At 54.3% G+C, this 26,581-nt stretch overlaps 1 protein-coding gene across 5 annotated transcripts in view; it reads right to left on the reverse strand.

Annotated features, from left to right (window-relative positions):
* The window catches only part of SHISAL1 (shisa like 1), a 78,948-nt gene that overhangs the window by 22,919 nt on the left and 29,448 nt on the right, over window positions 1–26,581 (reverse strand). For 3 of the 5 annotated variants that reach the window (XR_014295398.1, XM_082636887.1, XM_082636886.1), the window contains exons 3-4: window positions 25,897–26,110; window positions 14,710–15,027 (exon numbers count right to left, since the gene is read on the reverse strand). Coding sequence is in view for 4 of the 5 variants with exons in the window: in XM_082636887.1 (XP_082493013.1) it covers window positions 14,710–15,027; window positions 25,897–26,110 (532 nt within the window). In the remaining variant the exon portion in view is untranslated. Of the gene's footprint in view, window positions 1–14,305; window positions 15,028–25,896; window positions 26,111–26,581 lie in introns of those variants that run through there. The other 2 variants (XM_082636885.1, XM_082636884.1) reach the window with 1 other exon arrangement.

The following is a 26,581-nucleotide window of genomic DNA, read 5'->3' on the forward strand; positions in this document are numbered from 1 at the left end:
ACTTACTTCACTTAGTATGATAATCTCTAGGTCCACCCATGTTGCTGCAAATGGCGTTATTTTGTTCCTTTTTATGGCTGAGTAGTATTCCATTGCATACATATACCACATCTTCTTTATCCATTCATCTGACTATGGACACTTAGGTGGCTTCTGTGTCTTGGCTGTTGTAATTAGTGCTGCTATGAACATTGGGGTGCATGTGTTTTTTGAATTAGAGTTTTAGTCTTTTCTGGGTATATGCCCAGGAGTGGGATTTCTGGATCATATGGTAGGTCTATTTTTAGTTTTTTAAGGAAGCTCTATACTGTTCTCCATAGTGGCTGCACCAATTTACATTCCCACCAACAGTGTAGGATGTTTCCCTGGAAATATGTAAAGATATGATTGCTTAGAGCAAGTCTGAGTTGTCTAACCAAAAAAATGGCTTGATTTAAGATCAATTAAAAATGTGGTAAGTAAATAGTACAGGGAGAGAGATACACAGTCAAGAGGAGCACCTAGCAGCTGAAATTTGGGAAAGAAATGTTGTTGATGGAAATGGCTTCAATTATCACCTCTCTTGGGGGCACAGTAAAATAAGTGGGCAACCCGCAGGAGAGGAAATACAATTAATTAACAGATGAAAGGAAAGGTGTTCAACCTCACTAATAATCAAAAAAATGCAAACCCCCGTGCTGGAGAGGGGGCTGTGAAATGAGCATCCTCAGAAGATGCTGGTGGGTGACAGTCCCTTTGGGAATGAGGCTGGCACCTATATAAAGAACCATAACACTGTCACACCCTTAGACTCAATAATTTGCCGGCCTGGAACCTATCCAGAGGAAATAATTCAGAAAAGGGAAAACCATAAACACTTAAAGGTGTTTGTCGCCGCCCCTGATTTTCTAGAGTATGTGCCTCCCCTGCAATGTTTTTTTGTCACAGTAAAAAAAACTGTAAGCTGTATAAATGCCTTGTTGTAGGGGAATGGCTAAATTAATGCCAGCATATGGAATCTAGACTACTTGGGAGCTGCTAAAACGATATTTAGAAAAATTAAGTCAAAACCACAGGACAATGGCTAATTTAATGTTAAGTGAATAAAATTAGAATGCAAAATGATGTGCACAGTCGTTCCCCGGCCATAACCATGGGGGATACGTCCCAAGACCCCCAGTGGGTACTTGAAACTTCAGAGAGAACCAAACCCTACTTATATTATGTTTTCTTCTATACGTACATACCTGTGATAAAGTTTAATTTAGAAATTAGGCACAATAAATATAATAAGGCACATTTAACAACAATGACTAATAATAAAATGGAACAATTATAACAATACACTGTAATAAAAGTTATGTGAGAGTGGTCTCTCTCTCTCTCTCTCAAAATACCTTATTGTACCAATTTAATGTCTTTTCCATCTTAATGAAGCACTTATGAGGCACTGTGGCCATTACTTTTGCAGTTTGAGGTGTGACAGCAAAACTAACACAAATTTCTTTTTCCTTTTTCACAGCGTCACGGGTAGAAGATTCGTTCTTGCCGTAGATCTTAGCAAGATCTTAGCTATTTTTCTTTCCACTCTGAGAACTTTCATCCTTTCACTTAAAGGATCCACTTCGTGGCTTCCCTTTGGCACAATTGACGTGTCAGCATCGCTGCACTTGCTCCGAGAGGCCGTGATTAAGTAGATAAGGGTCACTTGAACACAAACCCTGTGACACCGCAACTGCCCATCTGATAACCGAGAGGGTTACTAAGTGACTGACGGACAGGACAGCCTGGGCAACGGGATGTTTCACATCAGGGGCAAGATGGCATGAGATTTTATCACACCACTCAGAATGGTGTGCAATTTAAAACTTATGAATTGTTTATTTCTGGAATCTTCCATTTAATATTTTCAAACCGAGGTTGACCGCAGGCAACTGAAACCGGGTAAAGGGAAACTTTGGATAAGGGAGAAACACTGTACATCATTATTGGAAGAGTGTAAAAGCACATGCATAAGAAATCAGAAAATGCGAAACACCTGTGCGTGTTGGGGGGTTCTGTGGCTTCTCTTGTCTACCTTTACTCTTTGCACTAATAACATACCAATAATTACGATGACCATTTACGGAGGCCCCTATCACATGCTGGGCCCTGTTCCAATCCTCTCAGTCGCCCCGCAGGGTCGGTCTACTGAGTCCATTTTACGGATGGGAGAACTGAGGCTCAGAGAAGTGAAATAATTTGCCCGAAGTTCCCCACTAGCAAGCGGAGGCACCATCTGAACCCCAGGTCGATACTGCATCCAGACCAGAGAGGGCTTGGTCTGCCAGTGCCTGGAGCCCCAGACCTCATGCTCTTTTGGAGGACCCTCAGGGTCCTGCCCCAGGGATGGGTGAGGCCTGACTTGCACAGGGAGCCTGTCATCAGGTCCAGCATGGGGCTGGGTGCTTTGTGAGCGCCATCTCAGGGTGTAGCTCTCACAGCGGGAGAAGTACCGGGGGAGACCCTGCTTCCCATTCCAAGAATGCGGGCTTTGGAGTCAGCTAGACCTGGGTGTGAATTCTGGCTCAGCGGCTGTGCAGCTCTGGGAAAGTTGCTAACTCTCGCTGAGGCTCAGTTTCCTCCTCCATGCACGGAGTCAGGGTGGCCAAGCTGGGGACGTGAACTGGCACCGTCTGCTGCAGCTGCTTAGCTTACCAGTTCCTCAGGAAATGGGAGCTCCTTTTATTAACAATAATGATGCAATTCACTCATCGGTCTGACATTTACTAGGTACCTAATATGTGCCAGGCTCCGGGAAGAAGAAGATGCATTGACTCAACACTTATTTATTGAGCGCCTACTTCTAGGTGCTGGGAGCACGACTGGGCGCGAGACAGACCAATCCCAGCTCTCCCGGGATTCCTTACAGCAGAGGAGACAGCAGATAAGAAAGCAAACACAACAGGGGTGGTGAGCTCCATGTAGAAACCGAAAGAGAAAAGGGGGAGTAGAGGGGGACGGTGGGGTGGGAAGGCTGTTGCTATCTTATAAACCTTGGCCAGGGAGGGCCTCTTGGAGGAGGGGACATCTGGGCAGGAACCTGGTGGAAGAGAGAGAGAGCAAGCCATGCAAATATCTGGGAGGAGAGCTTTTCAGGCAGAGGGAGTGGCAGGTGCAAAGGCCCTGAGGTAGGGGTGAGCTTGGCAAGCTCCGGGAGCCGCAGGGAGGCCAGTGTGGCTGCATCAAGTGGGGGAGAGGAGGGCAGAGGGGCTGGGGAGGGGTGTCAGGTCAAGCTGTGAGCCAGTGAAAGAATTTTCTCCCCCAGTGAGAAAGGCATCGGTGGGTTCTTTTTTTTTTTTTTTTTTTGCGGTATGCGGGCCTCTCACTGTTGTGGCCTCCCCCGTTGCGGAGCACAGGCTCCGGATGCGCAGGCCCAGCGGCCATGGCTCACGGGCCCAGCCGCTCCGCGGCATATGGGATCCTCCCAGACCGGGGCACGAACCCGTATCCCCTGCATCGGCAGGCGGACTCTCAACCACTGCGCCACCAGGGAGGCCCCATCGGTGGGTTCTGATTCACGTTTGAAAGGGATCGTTCTGCTGCTCCGTGTGGTTGGGGGGCGGGGGGTGGGTGGTTGAGAGGCAAAGGATAGAAGCAGGGAGAGAATTAGGAGGCATTGTCTCGACCCTGGTGGGAAGATGGACTGGAATGGTTGGTCTTGGGAGAGGGGTGCGGAGGGAGGGCTGACAGGACATGTGAAGCGGGAAAGAGAGGGTGGGGTCAGCTTGGCTCCAAGATTCTGTCCCGAGGAGACGGCGGGAGGGGGCGGGGGTCCCTGGATGTGCTCATCTGTCGACCGTGTCTACTGAATATCCGGGTGAGTCTGGAGTCGGGGGAGACGCGGGTGGAGACAGACCAGGGGTCAGGTACAGGGGGACAAGACTGTAAATGTGGGCCGGGTGGGGTTCCCGGGGAGGGGGGGTGGAGATTGGAAGAAGAGGCTCAAGGAAGGGCCCTCCAGTGTCTAAGGCTGCAGAGACAAGGAGGGAGCAGTGAAGTGAACTGAGGTGAGGCCAGTGAGAGGCCGGGAGCTATGAGGGGGTAGTGCCCAGGACCCGGGGCTCCCCACTTTTCCTCAGCCTTTTCCCTCCTCTGGGACATTGCCAAGCTGCTCTCTCTGCCCTTTCTCCACTTCCAGAAAACTCCTACTCATCCAATGAAACCCTTCCTTGTGTTGATTGCTGTCCGGTACTCAGCCAAGAGGGCTGTGGACCCTGGGGACAGCTGACTGCCATCTTCAACACTGCAGAAAGCCTGCCACACCTCGATGTGATGCCGGGGAGAGATGAAAAACATTTGTACAGCAGCTTCTATATGTCAGGCTCTTCCCACGTCTCATTTAGCCAGACAGCACCTTGTGAGGCGATTTTAATCACCCTGCTTTCCAGGTGAGGGCAGTTTGGCTAAATCAGGTGCTGGAGGTCCTCTGGCCACCAAGAAACAGGAGAGCAAGATTTGAACCGAGGTCTGCCAGCCTCCAAGAGCCTCTGCCCCTCACCACTCTGCTTCCTACCTGTAAAGAAATAGAGTTTCGTAGCAGGTGGAGTTGTTCAGACGCTGGCAGCTGGCTTTGGAGGAGTGAGCCCTCCATCCCTGGGTAGCACACACCTGGGCAGGGATGGGCAGGGGGTTTCAATGCCAACACCGGAAACCCTCTCATCCTGGAGGCCAAGGGACCGGGGCACGAGAAGAGCGTTGCTCTGAGAGGTGGGAGGTCAGAAGCCCCCAGGTAGCCAGAGACACAGAAGTGGGTCATGGAGTGACAGACCGTCTCTCAAGGCACAATGAATGCAGCCATTAAAGCACTGCTCATGAAAACTTCTCAATAACGCGGGCAGCTCGCCATGACATAATGTTGAATTAAAAACCCAAGACAGGGCCTCCCTGGTGGCGCAGTGGTTGAGAGTCCGCCTGCCGATGCAGGGGATACGGGTTCGTGCCCCGGTCTGGGAGGATCCCATATGCCGCGGAGCGGCTGGGCCCGTGAGCCATGGCCGCTGGGCCTGCGCATCCGGAGCCTGTGCTCCGCAACGGGAGAGGCCACAACAGTGAGAGGCCCGCATACAGCAAAAAGAAAAAAAAAAAAAAAAAAAAAAAAAAAACCCAAGACACACAATTTTCTGGGCGAAGGCAACAGCTATAAAGCGAAATGATGCTCTGATGACAAGAGAGGGCTAGAGGGGAGAAGGGGCTGCGTTTGGTGGTGAGGCCATTTGGTCCATTCCTCGCGTGCTCTCCACCGAGCATGGGCAATTTTATGATGGAAAATTTGGCATGAAAAGAAAGGAAACTGTCACGGCTACTTGGTGGAGGGCTGAGGTGGAGAAAATTATAATCAAGACCAGAGATAAGGGCCCCCGTGCTCTGGCTCCAGGCGGCCCTGCCTCTCCATGCATCTCATCATCCCCTCCCAGAGAAGACCCTAAGCCTTGAGAGACAGGGAGGGGGCAGGGAGGGGGCAGGGAGGGGGCGAGATGTTGCAGGAATTGCCCAGGTCACATGACTCAGGAGGGCAGCCGTGGGATTTGAACTCTGGACTGCCCGTGGCTTTCCCTCCAAACTGCTTCATCCACCCCCTTCCCTTCTGCTCCAATATCACAATTTACTCCTTGGTATGAGTGGGAAAATCCACCAGCATGGTCCCTTTGGACGTGGGCTGGTTGGTTCTTTTTTCTGGACCCTGGAGACTGGTGCCTTCAAGGGCTGGGTTGGGGTCTCTGTTGGGGTTTATCACCCTCGAGGAAGGGAATGAGCAGAAAAAGAGAAGGCCTTGAGCACCGGAAGACTTTCTGGGGGGCGTTTCTGGCCTCTTGTGGAATATTATTAGCAAAGGGGGTTTCACTAGAAAAAGAATCTATCTGATAATTCTATCAGAGAAAAGAACCCTGAGTCGCACTCTGTTCCTGGACAGCTGCTCCCTTCGGAGACCTCGTGGGCCTGACCCCTCACCTGGGCCTTTGCACGTGCTGTTTTTCCTACCAGCAACACCCTCCCAGCTTTTTTTTTTTTTTTTGCCTAACTCTTACTCATCCTTAAAGATCATTCCAGCCACCACCTCCTCCAGGAAGCTCTCCCTGATGCCCAGGATGGGCAGGTGTCTCCTCTGGTTTCCCTTTGATCAGATCTGATCACTCATTTCCACTGTCTGCACCTGAATCAGTCTGACTGTGTGTCCAGGTGCCCAACTCAGAGACTGGTGCAGGATAGGAGTGGGGGAGATTGGCTCCCATCCCTGCCCCTCTCTGGACCAGAATTGGACCCTACACCCTATCTTCCTCCTGGCCCCTCCCCCTGCCCTTGGCTCTGCCCTGGCTGGAGCCTGCAGCAGGGAGCTGCTCCCTGCCCAAGGCTTCAGGGGCATGCAGAGGCCCTCAAGCTCTGTCTCCTGACTCCTGCCTTCTTCTCTCATCCGGCTCCCTGGCCAAGGGGACCAGGCTGAAGACCCGGCCCTGACAGCCTGGGGTGGAGCACACTGCCTGGGTTCAAGTGCTGAGTCTGCAGGTGACCAGCTGGGTGACCTTGGACCAGTTACCTAACCTCTCTGTGCCTTTGTTGTCTTGTCTGTAAAATGAGGATTTGTCAGATAAGTGTTTGGGAGCTGGGAGGGATGCATTGAATCAAGCAAACGAAACTCATTCTTATGTTCTAGTGGGGCTGGAGCAGGAACATAGGGCACCCGATCTGAGTGCTGGAACGACACCCGGCTGCACCCGTGCTCAAGGGTTGCTGTTATTTTAAATTCACTTCCCAGCACCAAACCCAAGCGTTCCCTCTTGGGCTAACGGCCCCGCCCCCGTATCCCCCATCCCCCTGCGGGCTCTTCTCCACTGAGAAGTCTGGCTTTCTGCCCTCTCCGGGGTAAGGAGGGACAGGCCAGCTGGTGAGGGGCGAGGGGACATTCCCCAGGAATAGCATCAGTGCTCCCTACAGCCCTACAGTGTGCTCAGCCCTGGGCTGGGTCTTTCTGTGTGCCCTCCTTCACCTCTCATCACCACTGTCCAGAGTAGATACTGAGACTCAGAGAGGGCCAGCGGCTCATCTGAGGACACACAGCACATGAGGCCTCTGGTCTGGACTTTCTGTCACCCCTCATCCCTCATGGTGCCCCCTGGTCATGGAGCAGCACTAATGAACAAACAATCTCCTGGGTTTTCACCAAAGCCATGTGAACAAGATGAAAATAGGGAGAGCTGGCATAGGGTGCCTTCCTCTATCAACTAGGCTGGGTGGGAGGAAGCCAGGGCCCAGCCGGGAAGGACAGGGGTCGGAGGGGACAGGGCCAGAGTGTCCTGATCCAGCTGGAAGCCCTAAGCATTTGAAACTCCAGCCCCACTTGGGACATTCACTGTTTTCTGAATTCCGATCACGGAGGCCTCCTTGGTATTTGATGTGATGCCAAGGAAAGAAGATACCTGGTCCTCTCCCTTTGTCTCCTAATTTTCTGGAATTTCTCGCTGTTGGCTGGTGTCCCTGCAGAAACCACACACCAGAAACTCTGGTCGCAGAGCCAGCAAAAAAGTGACGCCTGGGCTCTGCCAGGGGGGAGGCTCTGGGGTTGGGTGAACTCCAGGGACCCCACGGGGAGGCACGGATGAGTTCTACAATGAGCTGGGAGGGTTCTAGGTGGGGGAGGGAGGAGGTGGGAGGGTGATGGGCTGAGAGGGGAGCCCCCGAACGAACATCAGGAAAGAATGTCTGGTTCTCCCACACGAAATCTGCAAAAGTCACGTGATCTCAAGGGTCACCGGGGCCTTCTTTCAAGCTGCTCCTTCTGTCCGAGGTGACTTTTCCATTGTGTACCAACCAGGTGACCTCCCCTTACCTCCTCAGGTCTGGTGCAACATCGCCTCCTCTTCCAGGAAGCATGCCCTGACTCCTCCCTCCCCTGCAGTTCATCGTGGGCTCTTCTGGGTCCTCTGGGCACTTCATGTTACTGTGGCTGTTCTCTCAAGCGATGGGACACTGCCTTGCAAACAAGCCCCTCCCTAGCTGGAGGCTTTCTTGGCTGGCCACGTGGACCAGGGGGAGCTGCTCCTCTCCTGACCAGGGGGCCAGGAAATTCAGCATCCCCCCTGGACTCCAGAGCCAGCCCCCCAGGCCTCCAGGGCTCCTTCTGCCAATCTGGGTCCTGAAGTCAGGCAGCTTGCCCTACAGAGAAGCTCCCAGCTCTAACGGCCATGGCTCTGTCCTCTAGTCAAGGGCTGGTCCCCAGACTGGCAGCATCAGCATCTCCCAGGAGCTTGTCTACAAATGCAGAATCCCAGGCCCACCCCAGACCATGCACATCAGAATTTGCAAGTTTAACAGGACTCTGGGGGATTGAGTACCCATTAAAGTTTGAGATACACAAACAACCCCCTTCCCAGGCCCAGTCAGGATTTTCCCTTGGGAAGGCTTGGGGGCTGGGCAGCCTCCTGTCTCTCCTCTAGTCACCACCCCATCTCTCGCTCCCCACCCAACCCTCTAGGCCTGACCAGGGACCCTGACCTCAGGGAAGGTTTTGAAGGATGAATAGGAGTTCCTCAGGGAGATGTGGAAGAAGAGCATTCTGGGAAGAGAACTGTGTGCAAAAGCAGGAAGGTGTGAATCAGCAAGAGGTGGAGGGGAACCAGGCCCCGAATGCAAGGTGTGAGACAGGGATGAGGGATGAGGTGGGAGGGGAAGACTGCACAGCTTTCCTTGGTGGGGAAGATAGAAGCCCCTGTAGTCCTAACTTGCTGTGGGGTGTGAGGCTCTGAGGTTGGCAGGGGCTGTGGCAGTTGGCTCAGGGACGTACTTAGTTCCGAGAGACTTTGGACTAGGGAGACCCTGGCTTAAGTCCATGGACTTACTGTGTGGCCGTGGGCAAGTCACTTAGCCTCTCTGGGCCTGTGTTTGCTCATCTGTAAAAGGGGATGGTAAAGCTGTGCAGCTCAGTTCCCAGGGTGGGAATTACAAGGACCAAGGGAAATAATGATTGGTGGGGGAGAGGGAGTCTAAATTGTAAGTGTAACCATGGTTCCCAGTGCTCGACTTGCTCCCGTGTGTCTTAGAGGGAGGTGAGCAGCAGCCTGAGGCTTCAGAGAGAATGAGATGGGCTGGGGAGGGCCTTGGGGGCCAGGTTAGGAGCTGAGACCCTCTCGGGGGATGGGGAGGTGGGACAAACCAGAGGGAGTGAGGCAGGACAACGGGGGGCTGGGGTCCTGAGAGGGTAGCCAGAACCTCATCTGGTCCTGAGACCTCCCTGTGACGTGAGGCTGTGATTGTCCCCATTTTACAGATGAGGAAACCAAGGCTCAGACAGGTCTTGGGGAGTCAAGCTGCGATTCAAAGCCAGATGTGTCTGACCTGGAGCCCCTGCTTGCTCCCCTGGGCCCGTAACAGTGACAATGACGCACACAAGCGTCGAGGCAGCTGGGATGACATTGTGCCTCGGGGACCCCTCTCCCTGAAGCTGCAGTGAGGACCCTGGGTGGTACCGCACCCCAGGCCGCTTCCCTTTTCTCCTTTAGCTCCACTGCACCCCTAGGGGGGCTCTAGCAATAAAGCACACAGCCTTAGGGTTAGGGTTAGGGTTAGGGTGACGTGGCAGGGCTGACTCCAGCTCTGTTGCTGCTGCATCAATCAGATGACATTTGCTGAGCACCTACTATGTTCCCTGAGCACCAGAGACAAGATGCCTGCGGTGGGCATAGGTTCCAGCCCGGGGGAACTGTAGCACAATAATAGAGATGTGATTCACCAGGAGATAGACCCGGAACTGGGGCAAAAAGAAAGTCAGGTGGAGGGAGAGGCAGGGGAAGGCGGCAGGAAGGGGGAGCACAGCCCGGAGTTGCCCTCCTGCCGCCTGGGAGCCGGCAGGGGTGCAACGAGGGCCGAAGTGAAACGTTCTGTAAGCTCGGGAGAAAACCAGAGCGAGTCAAGTGAGCAAGGGAGACATTATGAGCAAAAAAGCAGGGCACCTTGTCACCACTTTCCGGGAGGCAATGAGCCACGGAGGTGCGGGCACCAGGGGAGAATGCATCCGTGGGATTTTAGCAGAAAACTTTGCAGTCTGAGGTCATTATGTTCTAAACGAAGGGAAAGCCAGCTTCTCCGTGAAATTAACTGAAAGCGGCTGTGCTTCATCCCCTCAGACCGCACCTCCCCACCCCCGGATCCAGGCCGGGTCCATAACTCAGTGACTGTGGGCTGCGATGGCACCACAATGCCATCCCGAGTGGTGATGCAGTTTGGGCCTGGCCCTGCCAGGCAGCAAGGAAATGGCGTTTCTGGTGATGGGGATGGATGGAGTGTGGGTCTGCGGGGACCACGGAGGCAGGCACTGCTCTGAGATGCAGCGCCCCTGATGCACGACCTCCGATACTGCTCTTTAAGTGGCAGCTTGGGGGCTGCCTCAGTCCACGCGTCACCGGAGAAGCTTTTGACGAAGAGGTTCCTTCCGCCTCCCGTGGATGAGGCCACCTCTCCAGAGGCTCTGTGAGCCTCAGCAGAGAGGCCATTGGCCCTGGGGTGGGACCCTGCATCAGTCGCCCCTTCACTGGCTGACCTGGGCAAGTCAATGAACTCCTCCGAGCCCCCCAGTTTCCACATCTGAAAATGGGGCTCAACAGCCCTACAAAACAAGCAGCATGTGGCTGGCCTGTGTGGGGCACGGGGTGAATGCTGTTCCCGCCCCCCCCATCAACCCTGGCAGGGCAGGACCCCTACCACGTTTATTTACCCAAATGTGAAATGATCTCAAGAATCGCCGGCACTTGAGGACCAGGTACCAGACCTGTACAAGGATCAGCCCGTTTAATTCTCAGGATGATTATGACCCCTGGTATTTACATGGGGAAACTGAGGCAGGGGCCGGTGGAACGGCCTGCCCGAGGTCGCAGAACCTCCGAGTGGCACAGGTGGGCCTTGAACCTGAGCCATCTGACTCCCGGCCCAAACACACGTGCTGCTTCTGATAATGCCGACAGCGATGATAATGCTAAAAATATCCACTTAAGAAGGCTGATGGCTTTATGGTTGACTGGTGCCAACCTGGCTGACGGAGCCAGTGATGGGCGCCTGGCACATAGTCACCACTGAACAACGGCCACTGCCTTCTGCTTCCCGTCCTCCGATCTTGTTTCTTTCTGTGTCTCTGTGCCCTGAGCGCCTGACACTGAGTAGATCAATGCCAGCTGCCTGGAGGAGGGTGCAGGGAGCAGCGCCCACAGCCTCCTTCATGGGTTTCTGAGTGTTCGCTGAGCCTTGCCAGGTGCCTGGCCCCTCACAGGACTCAGCTGGGGGCGCCGAGGTCAGCCCAGTCTAGTGCCAGGTATCCAGGTCTAGTACCTGCTCCCAGCCGCTGGACCGGGCAGCTGCAGCATCCTTGGGTCTCCCCTCCGGGGTGCCTATGATAAGCCTCCTGCTTCAGTCTCCCCTGGAGTCGTTCAGGGCTGGATCTTGGCTCCAGAGTTCCCCATACCCAAATAAGGGCTCAAAACAGGCATGTGGAGACCCCAGAAGAGGAATGCACCTCGTGATGGGGACTCCGGGAACCAAGGTGCTAAGTGTGCATTTGCAGCCCTCTTCCTCCCCGGCCCCTCTTCCAAGAGGAAGAACTCTGGTCCTGCTCCCCAGGGAAGAAGCTGGGCCCTGAGCCAGGAATGGAGAAGCCTCCAGGAGCTGGAGAAGCCGGGATCATCCACCTAATACAGAGCTGGGATGGGGGGAGGGGAGAAAGAGAGAGAGGCCACAAGGCTGAACAACAGCGAGAGAGAGATAGAGAGAGAGAGAGAGAGAGAGAGAGAGAGGCCCTTGGGGAGCGGCTGATGGGATCCGTGCTCAAAGATACGCATCTCAGTGACGCCCCGGGGCTGGAACGTGGGTGTTTGGAAGATCCAGGTGACAATTTGGAGTAAAGCAGCAAAGACGCTAGCTCTTGTCTTGTTCTGGGAGAAACACTGATTACAACCCTCCTGCCCCGACTCTCCCCCCTCCCCCCACCCCCAGTTTGACATCACGCACGACCACACCCACCACCGCACCTGGTCTCAGACCTCCACCTGCCTGAGAAGCCCCACCTCCCCTCCTGTCCACAAGGCAAGGCTTGTTTAACCTCAGACTGCTGGGGCCCACGGCCTGGCAGTGCCCCTCATCCCGCCTGCGCCCCCACCCCCGGGCTGTACCCCATCATCCTATGACGGTTACCCATGTCTTCGCTTGCCCCACTTGCTTCTGTGTCCCCAGCACCCAGCACAGAGCCAGGGTGGGGTAGTGGCTGCTTGGGAAACTTCAGCCAAACCAAACAATGTAAGGGAAGACAGGTACACACTCGGGAAGGGGAGAGATTCCTGCCGGCACAGAGGGCGGGGAGCTGGAAGCAAGGGGCAGTGGGGCAGGAGCTGGAGCCAGCTGTTCACCCCCCTCCACCTCCATCACGTACTGACCCTACTGGCTGGGCTCCTCAGGAAAGCTTCTCCGTGCTTCCAGCACTTAACCCCCGAGGTCATAGTGAGAATGAAAGCATGCCAACAGGGCCCGGAACACAGCAAGTGCTCAGCAGATGTTGCTGGAACCATGGGCGCCCACCAGGAGGCCCAGCGACATGAAGGTCTGCTCTGGTCTCAAAGTCCATCCCCTCTCCCTTCGGCTGGTAAAAGGAAGCCCAGGGCTTCCCTGGTGGCGCAGTGGTTGAGAGTTCACCTGCTGATGCAGGGGACACAGGTTCGTGCCCCGGTACGGGAAGATCCCACATGCCGCGGAGCGGCTGGGCCCATGAGCCATGGCCGCTGAGCCTGCACATCCGGAGCCTGTGCTCCGCAACGGGAGAGACCAGACGTAGCGACTCAGAAATGCACCAGCATGGTCACTTTCCGTGCAAGCAAACCACCCCGGGTTCTGCAGGCAGGACAGCAACAGCCCCTAAGGGCCGGCTTACATCACCGTCTTGTCAAGAACGTGGCAGGGGGTGGGGGCACCTTTGTTTACATGGTAGAGTCTCGGCTCTCAAAACACTTGGTTCCTGGTAATGTAGTTTTCCAGTGGTTCTCAAACTGTAGTGCCTACAGGCATCACCCCCAGAGATTCCTGGTTAGGAGGCTCTGGCTGAGACCCAGGAATTTATTTTGACAAGCATCCCAGGTGTGTCTGCTGTGCGAGACCCACATTCCAGGAGACCACACCTTTGGGGCAGAGCCAACAGCTGTTTCATGGTCTGTAGCTTTGGGTGGGCTTGTGTGTCCCCTCCCCCCCCACCTCAAGGTGAAGAGCAGCCTCTCCTCCACCCATCACCTCCACACGACCAGGAGCCTGTCTCGGGGGCCCCGCCCAGAGGACGCTCAGTCCACATCTGTCCAGCTGAGCTGAGCAAGGCTGCGTCTTTGCCTCCTGCATGATAGTTGGGGCAATTATTAGATCAGTAAGCACAAGCTGATTTAAGTGTATCTTATTAATTATTTAAGTCGTTCATTATTGAAAAGGTCGCTATCTGTTAGCTACTTAAACGATCATGAACTAGCTTGGTTGCATCTCCAGCAAGGAAGGAGCAATGGTTAACTGAGCACCTACTATGTGCCAGGCATTTTGTTTGATCCTCAGGACAATCCCAGGGTGGTGGGAGTGGGGGGGTGTGTTCTTACTCTCCCCTGCTTCACAAGGATTGAAAGGTTAAGAGGGTGAAGGAGATTGCCTGAAGTTACAGAGCTGGTAACTGGCAGAGCTGGGACTTGAACCTGGGTTGGGTTGCCTGCAAAACTCATGGCTTGGCAGGGACCACTGTGCTGTAGGTTTTTGTACCTGGATCTTGCAGGCTGGGCTCAGTACTGTGATGTCCTGGGATGATGTGCCCCGTGCCCCGTGTGCCCATGGCTGCAGCTCAGCCCCTGCAGAGCAGCTGAACCTTACATCCGAGCCCTGGACTTGAGCATCTGCACTTAGCCTGGCTCCTGCCAGGGGCTGATGCCTGTTCTTGGTGCTGGCCAGCCACACAGTGGGTTCGTGCTCCAAAATGCACAGACCCCTCCTCTCTCCCTCCAGCTCTGCACCGCCCAGGGACCCCCCAGGTTAGGTTATTCTCTGCCTCCCACCAGACTGGAGATGGATAGACATGAGAGTGGCAGTCTGTCCATTTCCAGGAAATCATGAACTCGCCCCTGGGGCAGGGTAACCAGGCTCTGCTGGGGTAGCCACCCTATAAGGCCAGCCAAGATCCCACCTCCCTGGCCGGCTTCCTTCCCTTCCCCTGAGCCATCACTGAGAAGCCTGCCTGCATCGCCCTCAGATGCCTTTCTGTGACTCAACATATATGCACGATGGAGTCCAGTAATAAATATGCTTATTTTCAAATTTCATGCCAAAAGAAGCTTCTCCCTCAGCCCCTGACAGATCGACTTGCTTCCTTTGACCAGACTGTGAAAACTTGGGAAGCCATCCAATTTCCCTTTTTGCCTTGGCAGCTAGGAAACTCACAACTCCACATCATGCTCAGTGGCAACAGCTCTCACACCAGAATCTAAGCAAAATAAACTTGCAAGCTTTGTTTCTAAGCTCTGTTTCAACCTTTCATTTCGACTTTTCTGTCCAGGCACAAGTTGTTACCATGAGCCACTTCACATCTTTCTTGGCAAATAAGATAAGCAAATTATCCGGTAATTGACAAGCCAAACACAGCAGCAATAATGATCTGGTATTTTCCAAGCTCGTCAGAGACAAGAGATCGCAGCCACTCACCAGGCAGACGAACCCTGGAAGCTCATCAGCGGTGGGCTGTGGCTGTCTCTCTGCAGCGTGTGTACGGCCTGGGGGGCTTGCGGCAGGGGACCCGGGGGAAGCTGGGACTGCAGGGCCGGCTGCCCTGGCCGGGGTGCCCGGGCAGGTTTCCCCCACCGCCTGGGGTCCTGTTTCATCCACCGTCCATGGATGCCCCACCGTGCCAGGTAAACCTTGCAAATGTCGTAGTTCATTGCCGAGTAATACAAAAGATCCAGGACCAGCAGCATCAACACGAAGAAGCCATAGATCCACACTCCCAACAAGGCGGTGTAGTTGCTGCGGGAAAAGAGAGAGAGGCTGAGAGAGGCCAGGACAGCAACCCCACCGGGGCTGGAGTTAATCAGGGGGGTTGATTAGAAAACGTGGCACGGAGGCTACGTCGGGGTCTCAGAGAGGAAGGTGAACCCCTCTGGGGGGCAGGGGATCTTAGCTCCTTCTTCTCATGCCCACTCCCCGCCCTGTTCGCCCCCTCCCAGATGCCTGCAATCCACTGCCCTCTGCCTGTCCCTCGAGCATCCCCTCTAAGGCCCCAAGTCCTTGGGCCGGGAGCCCAGGGGCCTCACCCTGTTAGGCCCTCTGGAAGAAATTTCCCGCTGGGCATCTGGGGCTCTTGTGTTGTGGTGGCGCTTACTTTCACCTTCCTGCCCCGCCCCCGACATGGGCACTACGCCTGAACCTGCCAGCTGTCTCCCGCGGGTACCTCCCTCTTGCCCACCCTCCTGGCATTGGCTTATGCTGCTCCGGCCACCTAGGAGGCTCTCTTGCATCCCTCATCATCCCCTACCCTCCCCATCTTTCTGGACCCAGGGCAAATGCAGGAAGTCTGTCGTCTGAGGACAAACCAACCCAAGTTCCTGCCCCTCGGCATACACACTGGGCCACCTCACACCCCCAAGTTCTGCGTGGGTCTCAGCCAGGGCGTCTCCCACCTGGGGCCGGCTCCCTTCCAGCCTGCGCCATCGCGCTCCCTCCCTCGGAAGCCCGGGAATCAGAGCATCATCTCAGCTGCCCTCCCCGCACCCCACGAGCCAGACACTGGTGCGTCTGCTCCACCAGCCACATGCCTTTCACAACCACCCTCAGGCCACTCCCCAACAGCGTTCTCCACCAGGCACCCCCAGACTGCACGGCTGGGGGTCTCAGGGCCCCCTGACATAGGTTCTTTTATTCCTTCACCCAGCATTTCCACGCTGAGGGCCAGTCTGCCCTCCAGAAGCAGAGATGATGGGGTTGGTTTTGAGCTGCAAATGCCCCTTAGTGAAGGGAAGCTGGCTGCCCCCTGAGGAGCTCACTGGGACACTGGGCCTTTGCACAGGCTGCTCCTTCTGCCCAGCCACAGCTTTCTGTCCCCCGACCCCCTTCCTTCCTCCCCAGCCTGACTCCCACTGCCTCTTGGAAACTGCTGGGCCCTTCCTCTGGCCTGAGTGCCCCTCAAACCCTCCCCCCACCACCCGGGGCCATGCTGGCAGGGGCCAGGTATATCCTCCCACCCAGGCCAGGGTCTGCATCTCTCCCGGGTGCCTGGGGAGGGCCATTTCCTGGCCTCACCACTGCAGCTAGGCCAGCGGAGCTCCACGCGGTGCTCGCCCGGGACTGTGGCTGTTTAAGGGACCGATTTATTAGTCACTCAAATGCCCCCTCCACCGGCTCCCTGCTGCGGCCATCTGTTCAGGTGGGTGTGAGCTGGCGGGTGGCCAAGACGAGGCAAAGCCAGGGTCCAGCCTCGCTGTCCCCTGGGGGGGACTCGCTCTGGTTCTCAGCAGACAGGCTCCTCGGTGTCCTGGGTCCCCTCAAGAGGTCCCTCTGGATGCTGTCTGAAGCTGGGGAGCACGGGTCTGGAGCCAGGAGGCCCTGGCTCTGTTTCTCCTTGGCCTCACTTTGCTGTGTGGCCTGGGAGGATGCCGTGTGTCTCTGGGTCTGGAGGAGATGATGTGAAGCCCCTCCTGGTCTTGGTTTCCAGACTCTGGATCTTCCCAGCTGGGTTCACCTCTGCTCAGCCTTGGCCTCTGCAGTGAGATGGGCGCCGTTCCCCTCTGGGTCCTCCAGCCCCCTACCAGGGCTGGGCCCAGGCTGGGTGGGGAGGCTGACTTTTGCCCGCACGTGCCCTCTGCCCGGAACGCCTTCCTTCCCCACACTGGCTGAGGGCTCTTCGAGGGGAGGTTCTGTGTGTCCCGCGAGCAGGCACGCACTGGCAGGTGCTTAGGACTTAGTAGTATCTGCTTGAGGAATGAGTAACCCAACAATTCCCCATCACGGCACCTTGGATTCCTCTGCGGCTTCATCTCCAGCCACCACCTCCATGAGGCCCGCAGCCGTCCCAGGGGCTTGTTCATACTAAGGTGTGAATGACTGCCTGCCAGGCCCACCCCACCCCCTCCCCCAGCCCCCTGAGCTGCCTCATTTCAAGGGGAAGCTAGCTTCACTTGGAGATATCCAGGTGTGAATGCCTGCCAGGGAACAGAGGCCAGCAGCCCTGTCTGGCATGACGAGGCAGGAGTCCACGTGGACAGGGGAGGAGGGCCTGGCTTCGGCCCCTGGCACCCCTGCTTTCCCCAGCACCCCCTCTCCAACCTCCTCTGTTGCCCCCACAGAGTTGCTCTAAGCATCAGGCTTTTCCTTGGTGGTTCCCATGGCGGCAGCCGCGGGCGCTGAGGGAGCCGGTGGGGAGGGAGAGGCAGGGGCAGCTGTTGGCAGATGCTGCCACACTGGGAGAGGGAGTCCACGACGCCAGCTGGGGGTGGGAGCTGGACACGGCTGGGCCTGAACCATCAGGACTAAGAAATAATAACAGCAACCAAAGCAGCAGCCGGTGGGCATTGTTCTAAATGTTTTACACATCTTAGCTCATCCGACGACACTCAAAACACACAAGCAAGGAAGCATTACTGCTATCATCCCCATCCCAGAGAGGGAAACTGAGGAGGCTCAGAGGAATTCAGAGACTGTCTAAGAGCTCACAGCCATTAAGTGGCAGAGCCAGGATTTGAACCCAGTGATCCAGCTCCACAGCACACATTCCTAACCGTTGCACAATACCGCCTAAGGCAGGCGCCACCCATGTTTTCTGGGCAGACAAGCCGCCTCCAGGCTTTTGCCTATGCTGCTCCCCTGCCTGGAACTTGCTCCCTACCTCCTATGCAGGCAGCTGGCCCCACCCCCATGCCTGAGTGCAGCTATCACCTCCTCCAGGAAGCCTTCCCTGACGTCCTGTGTTAAGTCCAATCCCTCCCCTGGGCTCCCAAAGCCACCGGGCTTCCCAGAACACATTGTGTTGTCTTTGCTGTCTTGTAGGACTGTCTGCACCTCGGGATCAGAGCTCCTTGGGGCCAGGGTCAGAGTTCAGTGCTCGGCCTGGGGCTGCTTTCAATGTTCCTTAAGCTAATATATATTGAGTGCTTATAGCAAGCTGGTGTCAGTGGCAGCCTTGACAGGAATAACTTCTTCACTAGACTTTACCTTCTCTATGCATATTCTCTAGTAGTTAATGGTGATTCTAGCAATCACAGCGTGCCCGTGCCTTGTGTTTCCGAATCTTTGCAACAATACTGTGAGTTAGGAACCAGTATCCCTAATTTACAGATGAGGAAACGGGGCCCAGAGAGGCAAAGTCAGCAGCCAGAGGCTACACAGCTGGGGAGTGGCCGCACTGGGGTTTACACGCAGGTCTATCTGACCTCAGAGTGTGCTGAATTTTGGGGAATCCCAAGGTCAAGTCTAAGATAGATGTCCAGGCAGGAATTCCCCACATCTGCTTGGCCCACTTGTCCTGGCTCATCCTCTACCAGGAATTGCGGACAGGTCCCAACCTCCCCAGCAATAGCATCCTGCATCTCAGTGTGTCATCATCATGGTGTGCATGGGTACCGCTGAGCCGGCAGGCCTCTGCAGCCAGCTTGCTCTAACTGGCATGGGGTTTGCGGAGTGGTAGCACCCGCCATGATCTCACCGCCATGATCTCACCACACCCTGCCCCCCCAGCTCAGAGAAGGGAGGGGCACACCCGCAGGACTCCCTCTGCCCTGCAAGGGAGGCCACCCTGGAGGTGGCAGCCGGCTGGGAAGCCTGGGCCATGGATGCCATCCCCAGGCAGTTCCCTGCCTTCCAGGGCCTGCCCTCTCCATGGTTGCCTGGTTGGAAGCATTCTGGTTTTTTTAAATCTAATTTAAAAATGTGATCTGGAAATTAATTTCATCCAGATGCAGGGGTCTTTGTTGAGTGTGTGTGTGGGTGTTTTATAAAGGGCAGAAGAGAAAATAGAGGCTGTTTTATGGGACAAGATGTGAAGCCAGCCAAAGCCACAGATAGCAATTTTTCAGTATCTTTTGGAAGATTTAATGATTCAGATTCTTTTGCTGCTTCCCAAGCAGTAAAAAAAAAACCTTCTCTGATGGAGGAATGTCACTGAATACCTCCCGGGGACAGGAGCAGGTATGTCAGCTGGCAGAGGCCAGATGGAGGTCCCATCGCCACCCATGGGCAGTCCCAGTTGAGGATGGAGGACAGACTCCCTGAGGCCATCGTGTCAGAAAAGGAACATCAGCTGCAGAGCTCACAGCTGGGCCCAGGCCAGCTGGGAGATGGTTCATGGCCCCTCAGCTGACTTCACCTAAAATAACTGAACCCGCTCACAGGGGGGCCTGGCAGTCAGTGTGACAAGTTGATAATCCTGGTGACTAAATTCTGGGCCTAAGAGATTAGGCCTGTGTGGACTCAAATCCCAGCTCGGCAAAATTCTTTCTCCATGATCTGGGGAAAACGAGCTTTACTTTCCTCATCTGTAAAATGGGGATAACAATATGCCCTACTTGGTGGTGCAACTGTGAGGCTTAATGAGATAACACGGGCCTGAAGGAGAAAGGACCCAGTGAGTGCTGGCTCCTGTGATTAAGGCACAGAGGGAATGCTCAATAGATCTAGGCCCAGAGAGGCAAAGTGACTTGCCCAAGGTCACACAGCAGGATTGAGGTTGTCCAGTGCTGTGGAGGCACATGGGCTCGGGGCTAATGAAGTAGCGTCCACTAATACCAAAATATTCACTGTTCTCCCTGCAGGCCTGCTTATAGGGCCCGGCCCTGCTGGTAACAGCCTTGGCCAAGTGATGTGCTTTGGCCAAAAAAACGTCAGCAGAAGTATCAGGCTGGTTCTGAGTGGAAACTTAGGGGAGTTACCTTGTAATTTCACCATCGCTCTTTTCCCTCTGCTATGGGGACATCCTGCTCTGGATGAGGACTGCTTGATCAGCTCGGGTCACAGATGCTCCCTGCCCAGAGCCCCAGGTGACCCAAGAAAGGCATGGAGTGTGAGTCAAAAATAAGCCTTTGTGGGGCTTCCCTGGTGGCGCAGTGGTTGAGAGTCCACCTGCCGATGCAGGGGACACGGGTTCATGCCCCGGTCCGGGAAGATCCCACATGCCGCGGAGCAGCTGGGCCCGTGAGCCATGGCCGCTGAGCCTGCACGTCCGGAGCCCGTGCTCCGCAATGGGAGAGGCCACAACAGTGAGAGGCTCGCGTACCCAAAAAAAAAAAAAAAAAAAAGCTTCTGTGTCTCGACTCCCAGGGACTCTGGGGCTCCTCCTCATCTCAGCCTAACTGAGCCCAGATGACCCAAACACCGGTCCCAAACCCTGCTGTGCCACTTGTGTGCTGTATGACTACAGGAAAGTTCTCACCTTCTCTGAGCCTCAGCCCTGGTGTAGTGAGGCCAGCGGGACCTTCTTCATAAATACCTCTACTCGGATTAAAGGAGTCAGGGCAAGTAAGGCCCCTTGCCTTCCACTAAATGCTCGCAAATGTTCATATATGTCCCTTCCCCTGGCTTGGAGGGGTGTATTCAGATTAGGAAACCTCGTGGATTCTAGAACCTCTTCAGCATCACAAGGCTGACAGTGTGTAGATATGTTTTACGCCTAAAAGGGCTTGATAGGGCTGAGCAACTGACAAGAACATCCAGAAACTTCCGACCCAACTCAGGAGCTGGATTCAGAGCTTGAAGCATGTTTGACGGTGATGTAAGACCTGCAGGACAGGGCCCAGGTAGAGGAGACCCAGGGTACTGGGATTCTCAGGTCCTCAGGCCTGGCCAACCGCCACATATCATCTCTCGGTGTGGCTGGAGCACCTCTGGGTTCTGGGAAAAGAAAGCTACTTGAGGAAAGAGGTTTCAGTGCGGCCGAGGGAAGAATGACAACCCATCACTTCCCACTTTGAGGCCTTGAAGACCCTTCTGTCTTCTGAGAATTCCTGTCCCAGGCTCCCACCCCTGGCAGCCCATCTGCCTGGTGAAGGAACACCCACGCACTGCACAAGACTCTAGTCCATACCACCTCTGCCAGAGGGATGTCCCCTGCCCCCAGAGAGAGCTGACCGCTGACCCCATATACCCCGTCCCACCCTGTGCCCTGGATAGATGCTGCCATTGCTTGCTCAGGGCCCTGGGTGGTCACTGCTGCTGGCGTCCCAGCTGGAACCTGGCATGGGAGGGTGTGCAGTACACTCCTGAACACCAGGGACTCTGCCCAAGTGGCTAGAAGTGGCATCTCACTGTGGCGGCAGGCTTGGCGAGGTTGCTCCCCTAGCTCTGTCCGCCTTTCTGCCAGGCAGCCAGAACCAAAACAGACCATTCTGTTCCTCCAGAGAAACACAAATAAATAAGTCATCAGAAGCACTCTCCATTTCCCTGCCACCAGCCCCGCCTCCCAGCTGATTCACTGGCAGGGCAGGCGAATGTCAGGCAGCCCTTGCTGTTGACAGGCCCCATGCATCTTCATAAAGCCCCAGCGGGGGTCACAGCTGCGCTGGTCCATCTAGATGGGCTGCCAGTGGGAGCTAACCTTCTGGGATATCGGAACACCTGGCCTCTTGGCTGAGGTCTGGCACATTCCCCAGCATCAGATAAGTCCTGGCTTTCTAGATGCCCCTAGGGGTGGCAGAGCCCACTGGCCAGAACAAGGACCCTGGTGTCCCTTGGCCTTGACTGTGGCTGGAACAGGTGGCTTCACCTGCCTGGGCCCAGCCCCTTCTTCCTTCCTCTCAGAGTAGCTGTGAGGACTAATGAGACAACAAAGGCATCCTGCCCAGAAGGGTCAGAGCTGCAAAGGGCAGGACGGTCCCAGAGGTGGACTTTACCTGGCTCCCCTCACACAGCCGGAGCACTCAGGACCTCTTGGCCAGGCAGGCCTGTCCCAACCCATTCACCAACCTATCCTCCCACACCCAGTGGCCCATCCTCCAGTTGTCCCCTCTCTGCCACAAGCTCTGGCTGGACGCAAGGCCCTGGCCCAGCTCCCTGGGCTCAAGCCTTCCCCCCAAGATGCCCAGCCCAGGCAGCTAAGCAGGGGCCTCCAGGGCTTCTTATCTGAGCTCTGGATTGGCTGTCTCCTGGGTGACCCCAGCCTCTCCTCTCCACAGGGCTCTGGTCTTGCCCAGGTCATCCTCATGACTTCTGCAGTGTCCTAGGTCCTTGTACCACGCACCATCCGTGAGCACAAGCCCAGCTTAAAGCTCTCGGGGCCCCTCACCACCCTCAAGAGGAAGCCCAAGCCCCTCCCCCTCTGCCCCCTGGTCCACGAGGCCCCACCCCATCCCGCCAGCCCCCGCTGCCTCGCTCCATGGTTCCCCTGGCATTTCACACTCAGGCTGCAGGGAACTGTGTCTGGAAACACTCATTCCTCTGGACTGTGTGGCTCCTACCTTCTTCAACACTTTCGGATACAGGACACCAAGCACCACGCCTCCCTCGTGAAGCCCAGGAGAGCAGAACAGCCCGGGTGAGGAACTCAGCCCAGCTCTCCTGGGCCTCCGTCCACATCTGTGGGAAAGGAGATGGCGGGAAGCTCGGTGGAGAATAATGAGGAGGGACCCCTCCAGAGCAGTGCCCTCAACCGGGAAAGTCCCGCACCCCACGCTTGGCAGCGTCAGGACACACGGTTGGTTGTCACAGCTAGTCAGTGGGGAGGGGGTGCGCTCAGCATCTAGTGGATGGTGGCCAGGGTCTCACAATGCACAGAGCAGCCCCCAGAAAGGAGGATGAGGCCCCAGGTGTCCACCGGGCCGTGGTGGGGGTCCCTGCTCTAGGCCCTCCATCGGTGGAAGTCCCAGATTTATTAAAGCAGCTCTGGACCCAGGCTGGCTCTCAGCTCCACCCCGACTGGCTGCCTCAGTCGGGCAAGTTATCAATCTCTCCACGCCTCACCTTCCTGTGTGTAAAGGGGGCCAAGAGTGGGCTGCTAAGTGGCTTCAGAGGGTTGAGCACAGAGCCGGCTCCATGCCGCTAGCTCCAGAAATGCTTGCTGAGGTGCCAGAATAAAAGCCAAGCTAAACTTCCTCAATGCATCCATGCCTCCCCAGGGAAGGGCTCTGTTTTGTGGTCCAACTCTTCATTATCTGCAGCCAGGACCCACTGTGCCTAAATGATGGAGAATTCCGTGTGAATCCTGTGTAAATGTGCAGATCACAGAAACCTGTGGGCTTCAAAACGAGGATCCCAGACACCAGTCGCCAGAGCCTTGGAGAAGTCTGGCCGTCTTGCCAAGCCTCTGTCTTCTGTCTGGCTTTCAGCTGGCAATGACAGCACTTCAGGGTCCTAACCCCAGTCCTGGCACCGCCCTCCTCCCTCAGGGAATTAGTCTTTGGTCTTATAAAAGGCTTGGGTCAAGTTCCAGGCTTGATTCCAGTCCTCGTGACAGAAAAGGCTTGCTGAACTACTTCACACAGAATTATTCTGAGGTCTGAGCAGATGGCAAGATATTCAGGGGAAGTACCCGTGCATTTGAGGAAGGAAGGCTGGGGAGCTGGCCTTGGTGGGAGGAGGAGAGATTCAGACGATAGTCAAGGGATTTGCATCTCCTGCCTGATCAAAGGGAAGAGGCAACTTCCCCCAAGTGAGCATGGCATGCTGGCAAAACATCCAAGCCCCAATATCAGACAGAGAGATGGAGGCTCAGACCCCTACCCCACCACTCCCAGCGGTGTCACTAATCTCTTCAACAGTCACTCAGCAAACAGTGCTTCCAAGCAGATTTTTCCTTACCATGAAAAAAATACATCTACTCCAAGAGTCAGCTTCAGGCTTACTGGGAAAATATCTGAAGTATCCCCATTAAAGTCAGGAAGAAGACAAGATTGCCTGACAATTTTAAAGATGGTTTTAGAGGTACTAGCCAACACGATTGGACAAGAAAAAGAAGTGAGGCACAAAAATTGGAAAGAAGGAGATGAGATGATCATTGTTTGCAAATGGCATAATCGGACACCTAAGAGAACCAGCTGAAAAAAGTATTACAAAGATAAGAAATTTCAGTAAGGTGGCTGAGTAAAAAAATACGTATTTAGAAATCATTAGGTTTTATCATTTAAACAACAGTTGGTTAGAACAGTGGTCCCCGACCTTTTTGGCACCAGGGACCGGTTTCGTGGAAGACAATTTTTCCATGGACTGGGTGGGGGGATAGTTCAGGCGGTAATGTGAGCGATGGGGAGCAGCAGATGAAGCTCCGCTCGCTCACCCGCTGCTCACCTCCTGCTGTGTGGCCCCGTTCCTAACAGCCTGTGGACTGGTACTGATCTGTGGCCTGGGGGTTGGGGACCCCTGGATTAGAAGATATAGTAGAAGAAAAACCCCATTATAAAATAGCAGCTTGAAAAGAAATAAATATGAATAAACACAAAAGATACGTGCAATATCTATATGAAGAAAACTCCAAAACATTATAAAAGAAAATGTGAACAAATGGAAAGACACATTGTATTCTTGGATAGGAATATTCAACGTCATGAAAAGTCCGTTCTCCTTGAATTAATCTATGAATTTAACACAATCTCAGTAAAAAATACTAACTGATATATATATATATATTTTTTTTGGCAGGGAGACTACAAAAGCCAATTCTAAAGTTCGTATGACAAAAGACCTGGGGGAATAGACTAAGAAGACATTAAAACACATCAAAAGCAACAGTAGTTAACACAATGAGGTACTAGCAAATGTATAAATAGACCAATGAAAGCCATCACAATCTACCCAGATACTCAAATTTAGTATACTATAGTATACAATAAGTTTGCATTTCGCATCAGTGAGGAAAAGATGGACAATTCAATGATTGCTGTTAGGATAACTGTCTACCCATTTGGGAAAAAATAAATGTGGATTCCTACTTTACATCCAAGTAAACTACTTACATCCAAATTTTTAAAAAATCTTACATCCAAATAAATTCTTGACAGATCAAAGATTTGAAGGCAAAAAATTAAAACATAAAAGACGTAAAAGACAACATGAGGGGATTTTTAACAATCTCAGAGTAGTGAAAGACTTTCTCTGTATGATACAATCCCTACCAGACATAAAAGGAAAAAAATGGGTACAATTTGATTACATAACAATTAAAAATTAAGCATGAGGAAAAAAGCATCACAAATTCAAAGACACACTGAGGAAATATTTGCAATGCATCCTATTTCCTTCATATGTAAAGAGTTCCTGTGAATAAATAAGAAAAGGGCCAAAAATTCAATAGGAAATGGCAGAGGACATAAACAGTTAGCTCACAGTAAAAGAAATACAAGTGACTCTCAAACATGTGAAATATCCTCAGTTTCACTCATAGTAAGAGAAATCAGTGGATGCTATTTCGATCCTACGTGCCTTTACTTAGCATATTCTCACTGCTTTTCTACCAGCAAACTCCTCCTCTTTCTTTACACTCATATCCCCTCCATCAGGGCCCTGGTCTCATGTGTTTTAATCACCTTAGGGAAAGGGGCTGCATGGGATTAATCACTGGGTCAGGAGTGTCAACCAATATGCGTTGAACAAATAATGAATGAAAAAGGAACTCAGGCCCCGTGGATTCCAGGTCCAAAGCACCTTTCATGTCTGAAAGTCTTCCACATCCTTGACCTCATTTAACTACCGCAGCAGCCCTGAGAGGCAGCCCTGCTCATTTCTCAGATAAGAAGGCTGAAGTCCAGAGGGCAGAACAGGTCAGAAAACCTGTCACCTGAAGACTTTCCCAGACTCCTTCCAGGTCCACCCATCCTTGCACTGGTTGCCCAACAGCTGGCCTGGAGGCTGGGGTGTTTTGGCGGCACCCGGACTTGACTGGGGCCCAAGGCAGTGGGGCTGTGGCCCCAGTGCAGTACTTACTTGTGCATGTAGCCCTCGGAGCCGGTCGTGAGGTTTGCCTGCATCACCGCCTGGAACTCTGTCTCATTGCAGCAGTATTTGAAAACCGTGTTGTTATGGTGACAGCAGAGGATGAAGGTTTTGTTGTCCGATAGCCGGGGGCAGTGGAAGCCGAAGTGATAGCGGCCTTTGTGGTCCGTGTATGGCTCACAGACACGGTAATGCGCGGACAAGACTGGAAAAGACAGTCACCAGGCTTGCTGGTGTCCCTCCTCAGGCCCGGCTGGCCCGAGACCCCCACCAGTCCATGAGGACCATGGGCAGAGCCTGGTTGGCCTATTCTAGGGTTTTGCCCACCTCTTCCTTTGCCAGGAAGGCTTTGTGGTCCAGTGTGAGCCTCCCCTCTGCCAGGAAGACTGCTCTGGCTCCTGTCACCTCCCAGGCCCCCCTCGGCTACCATTCTGCTTATACTGTGCTGCCCAGACTGGGAGCTTCTTGCAGGCAGGGCTGATCTTAAGCCTCACGTGGATCCCCTCGAAGGGCTCTGCACACAGCTGGCACTCAATTAGGAAACAACACTAACTGAGCACTTACTATGTGCTTCGCAGGTTCTATCAGATTTAATCCACTTGGCCATCCTAGCAGGCAGGTCTGGGATCCCACTTTACAGAGGGAGGAACCCGAGGCTCAGAGGTATACAGTGACC

This window comes from Mesoplodon mirus (assembly GCF_964341445.2).
Source record: "Mesoplodon mirus genome assembly, chromosome: 11".
NCBI classification, from domain to species: Eukaryota; Metazoa; Chordata; class Mammalia; order Artiodactyla; family Ziphiidae; genus Mesoplodon; species Mesoplodon mirus.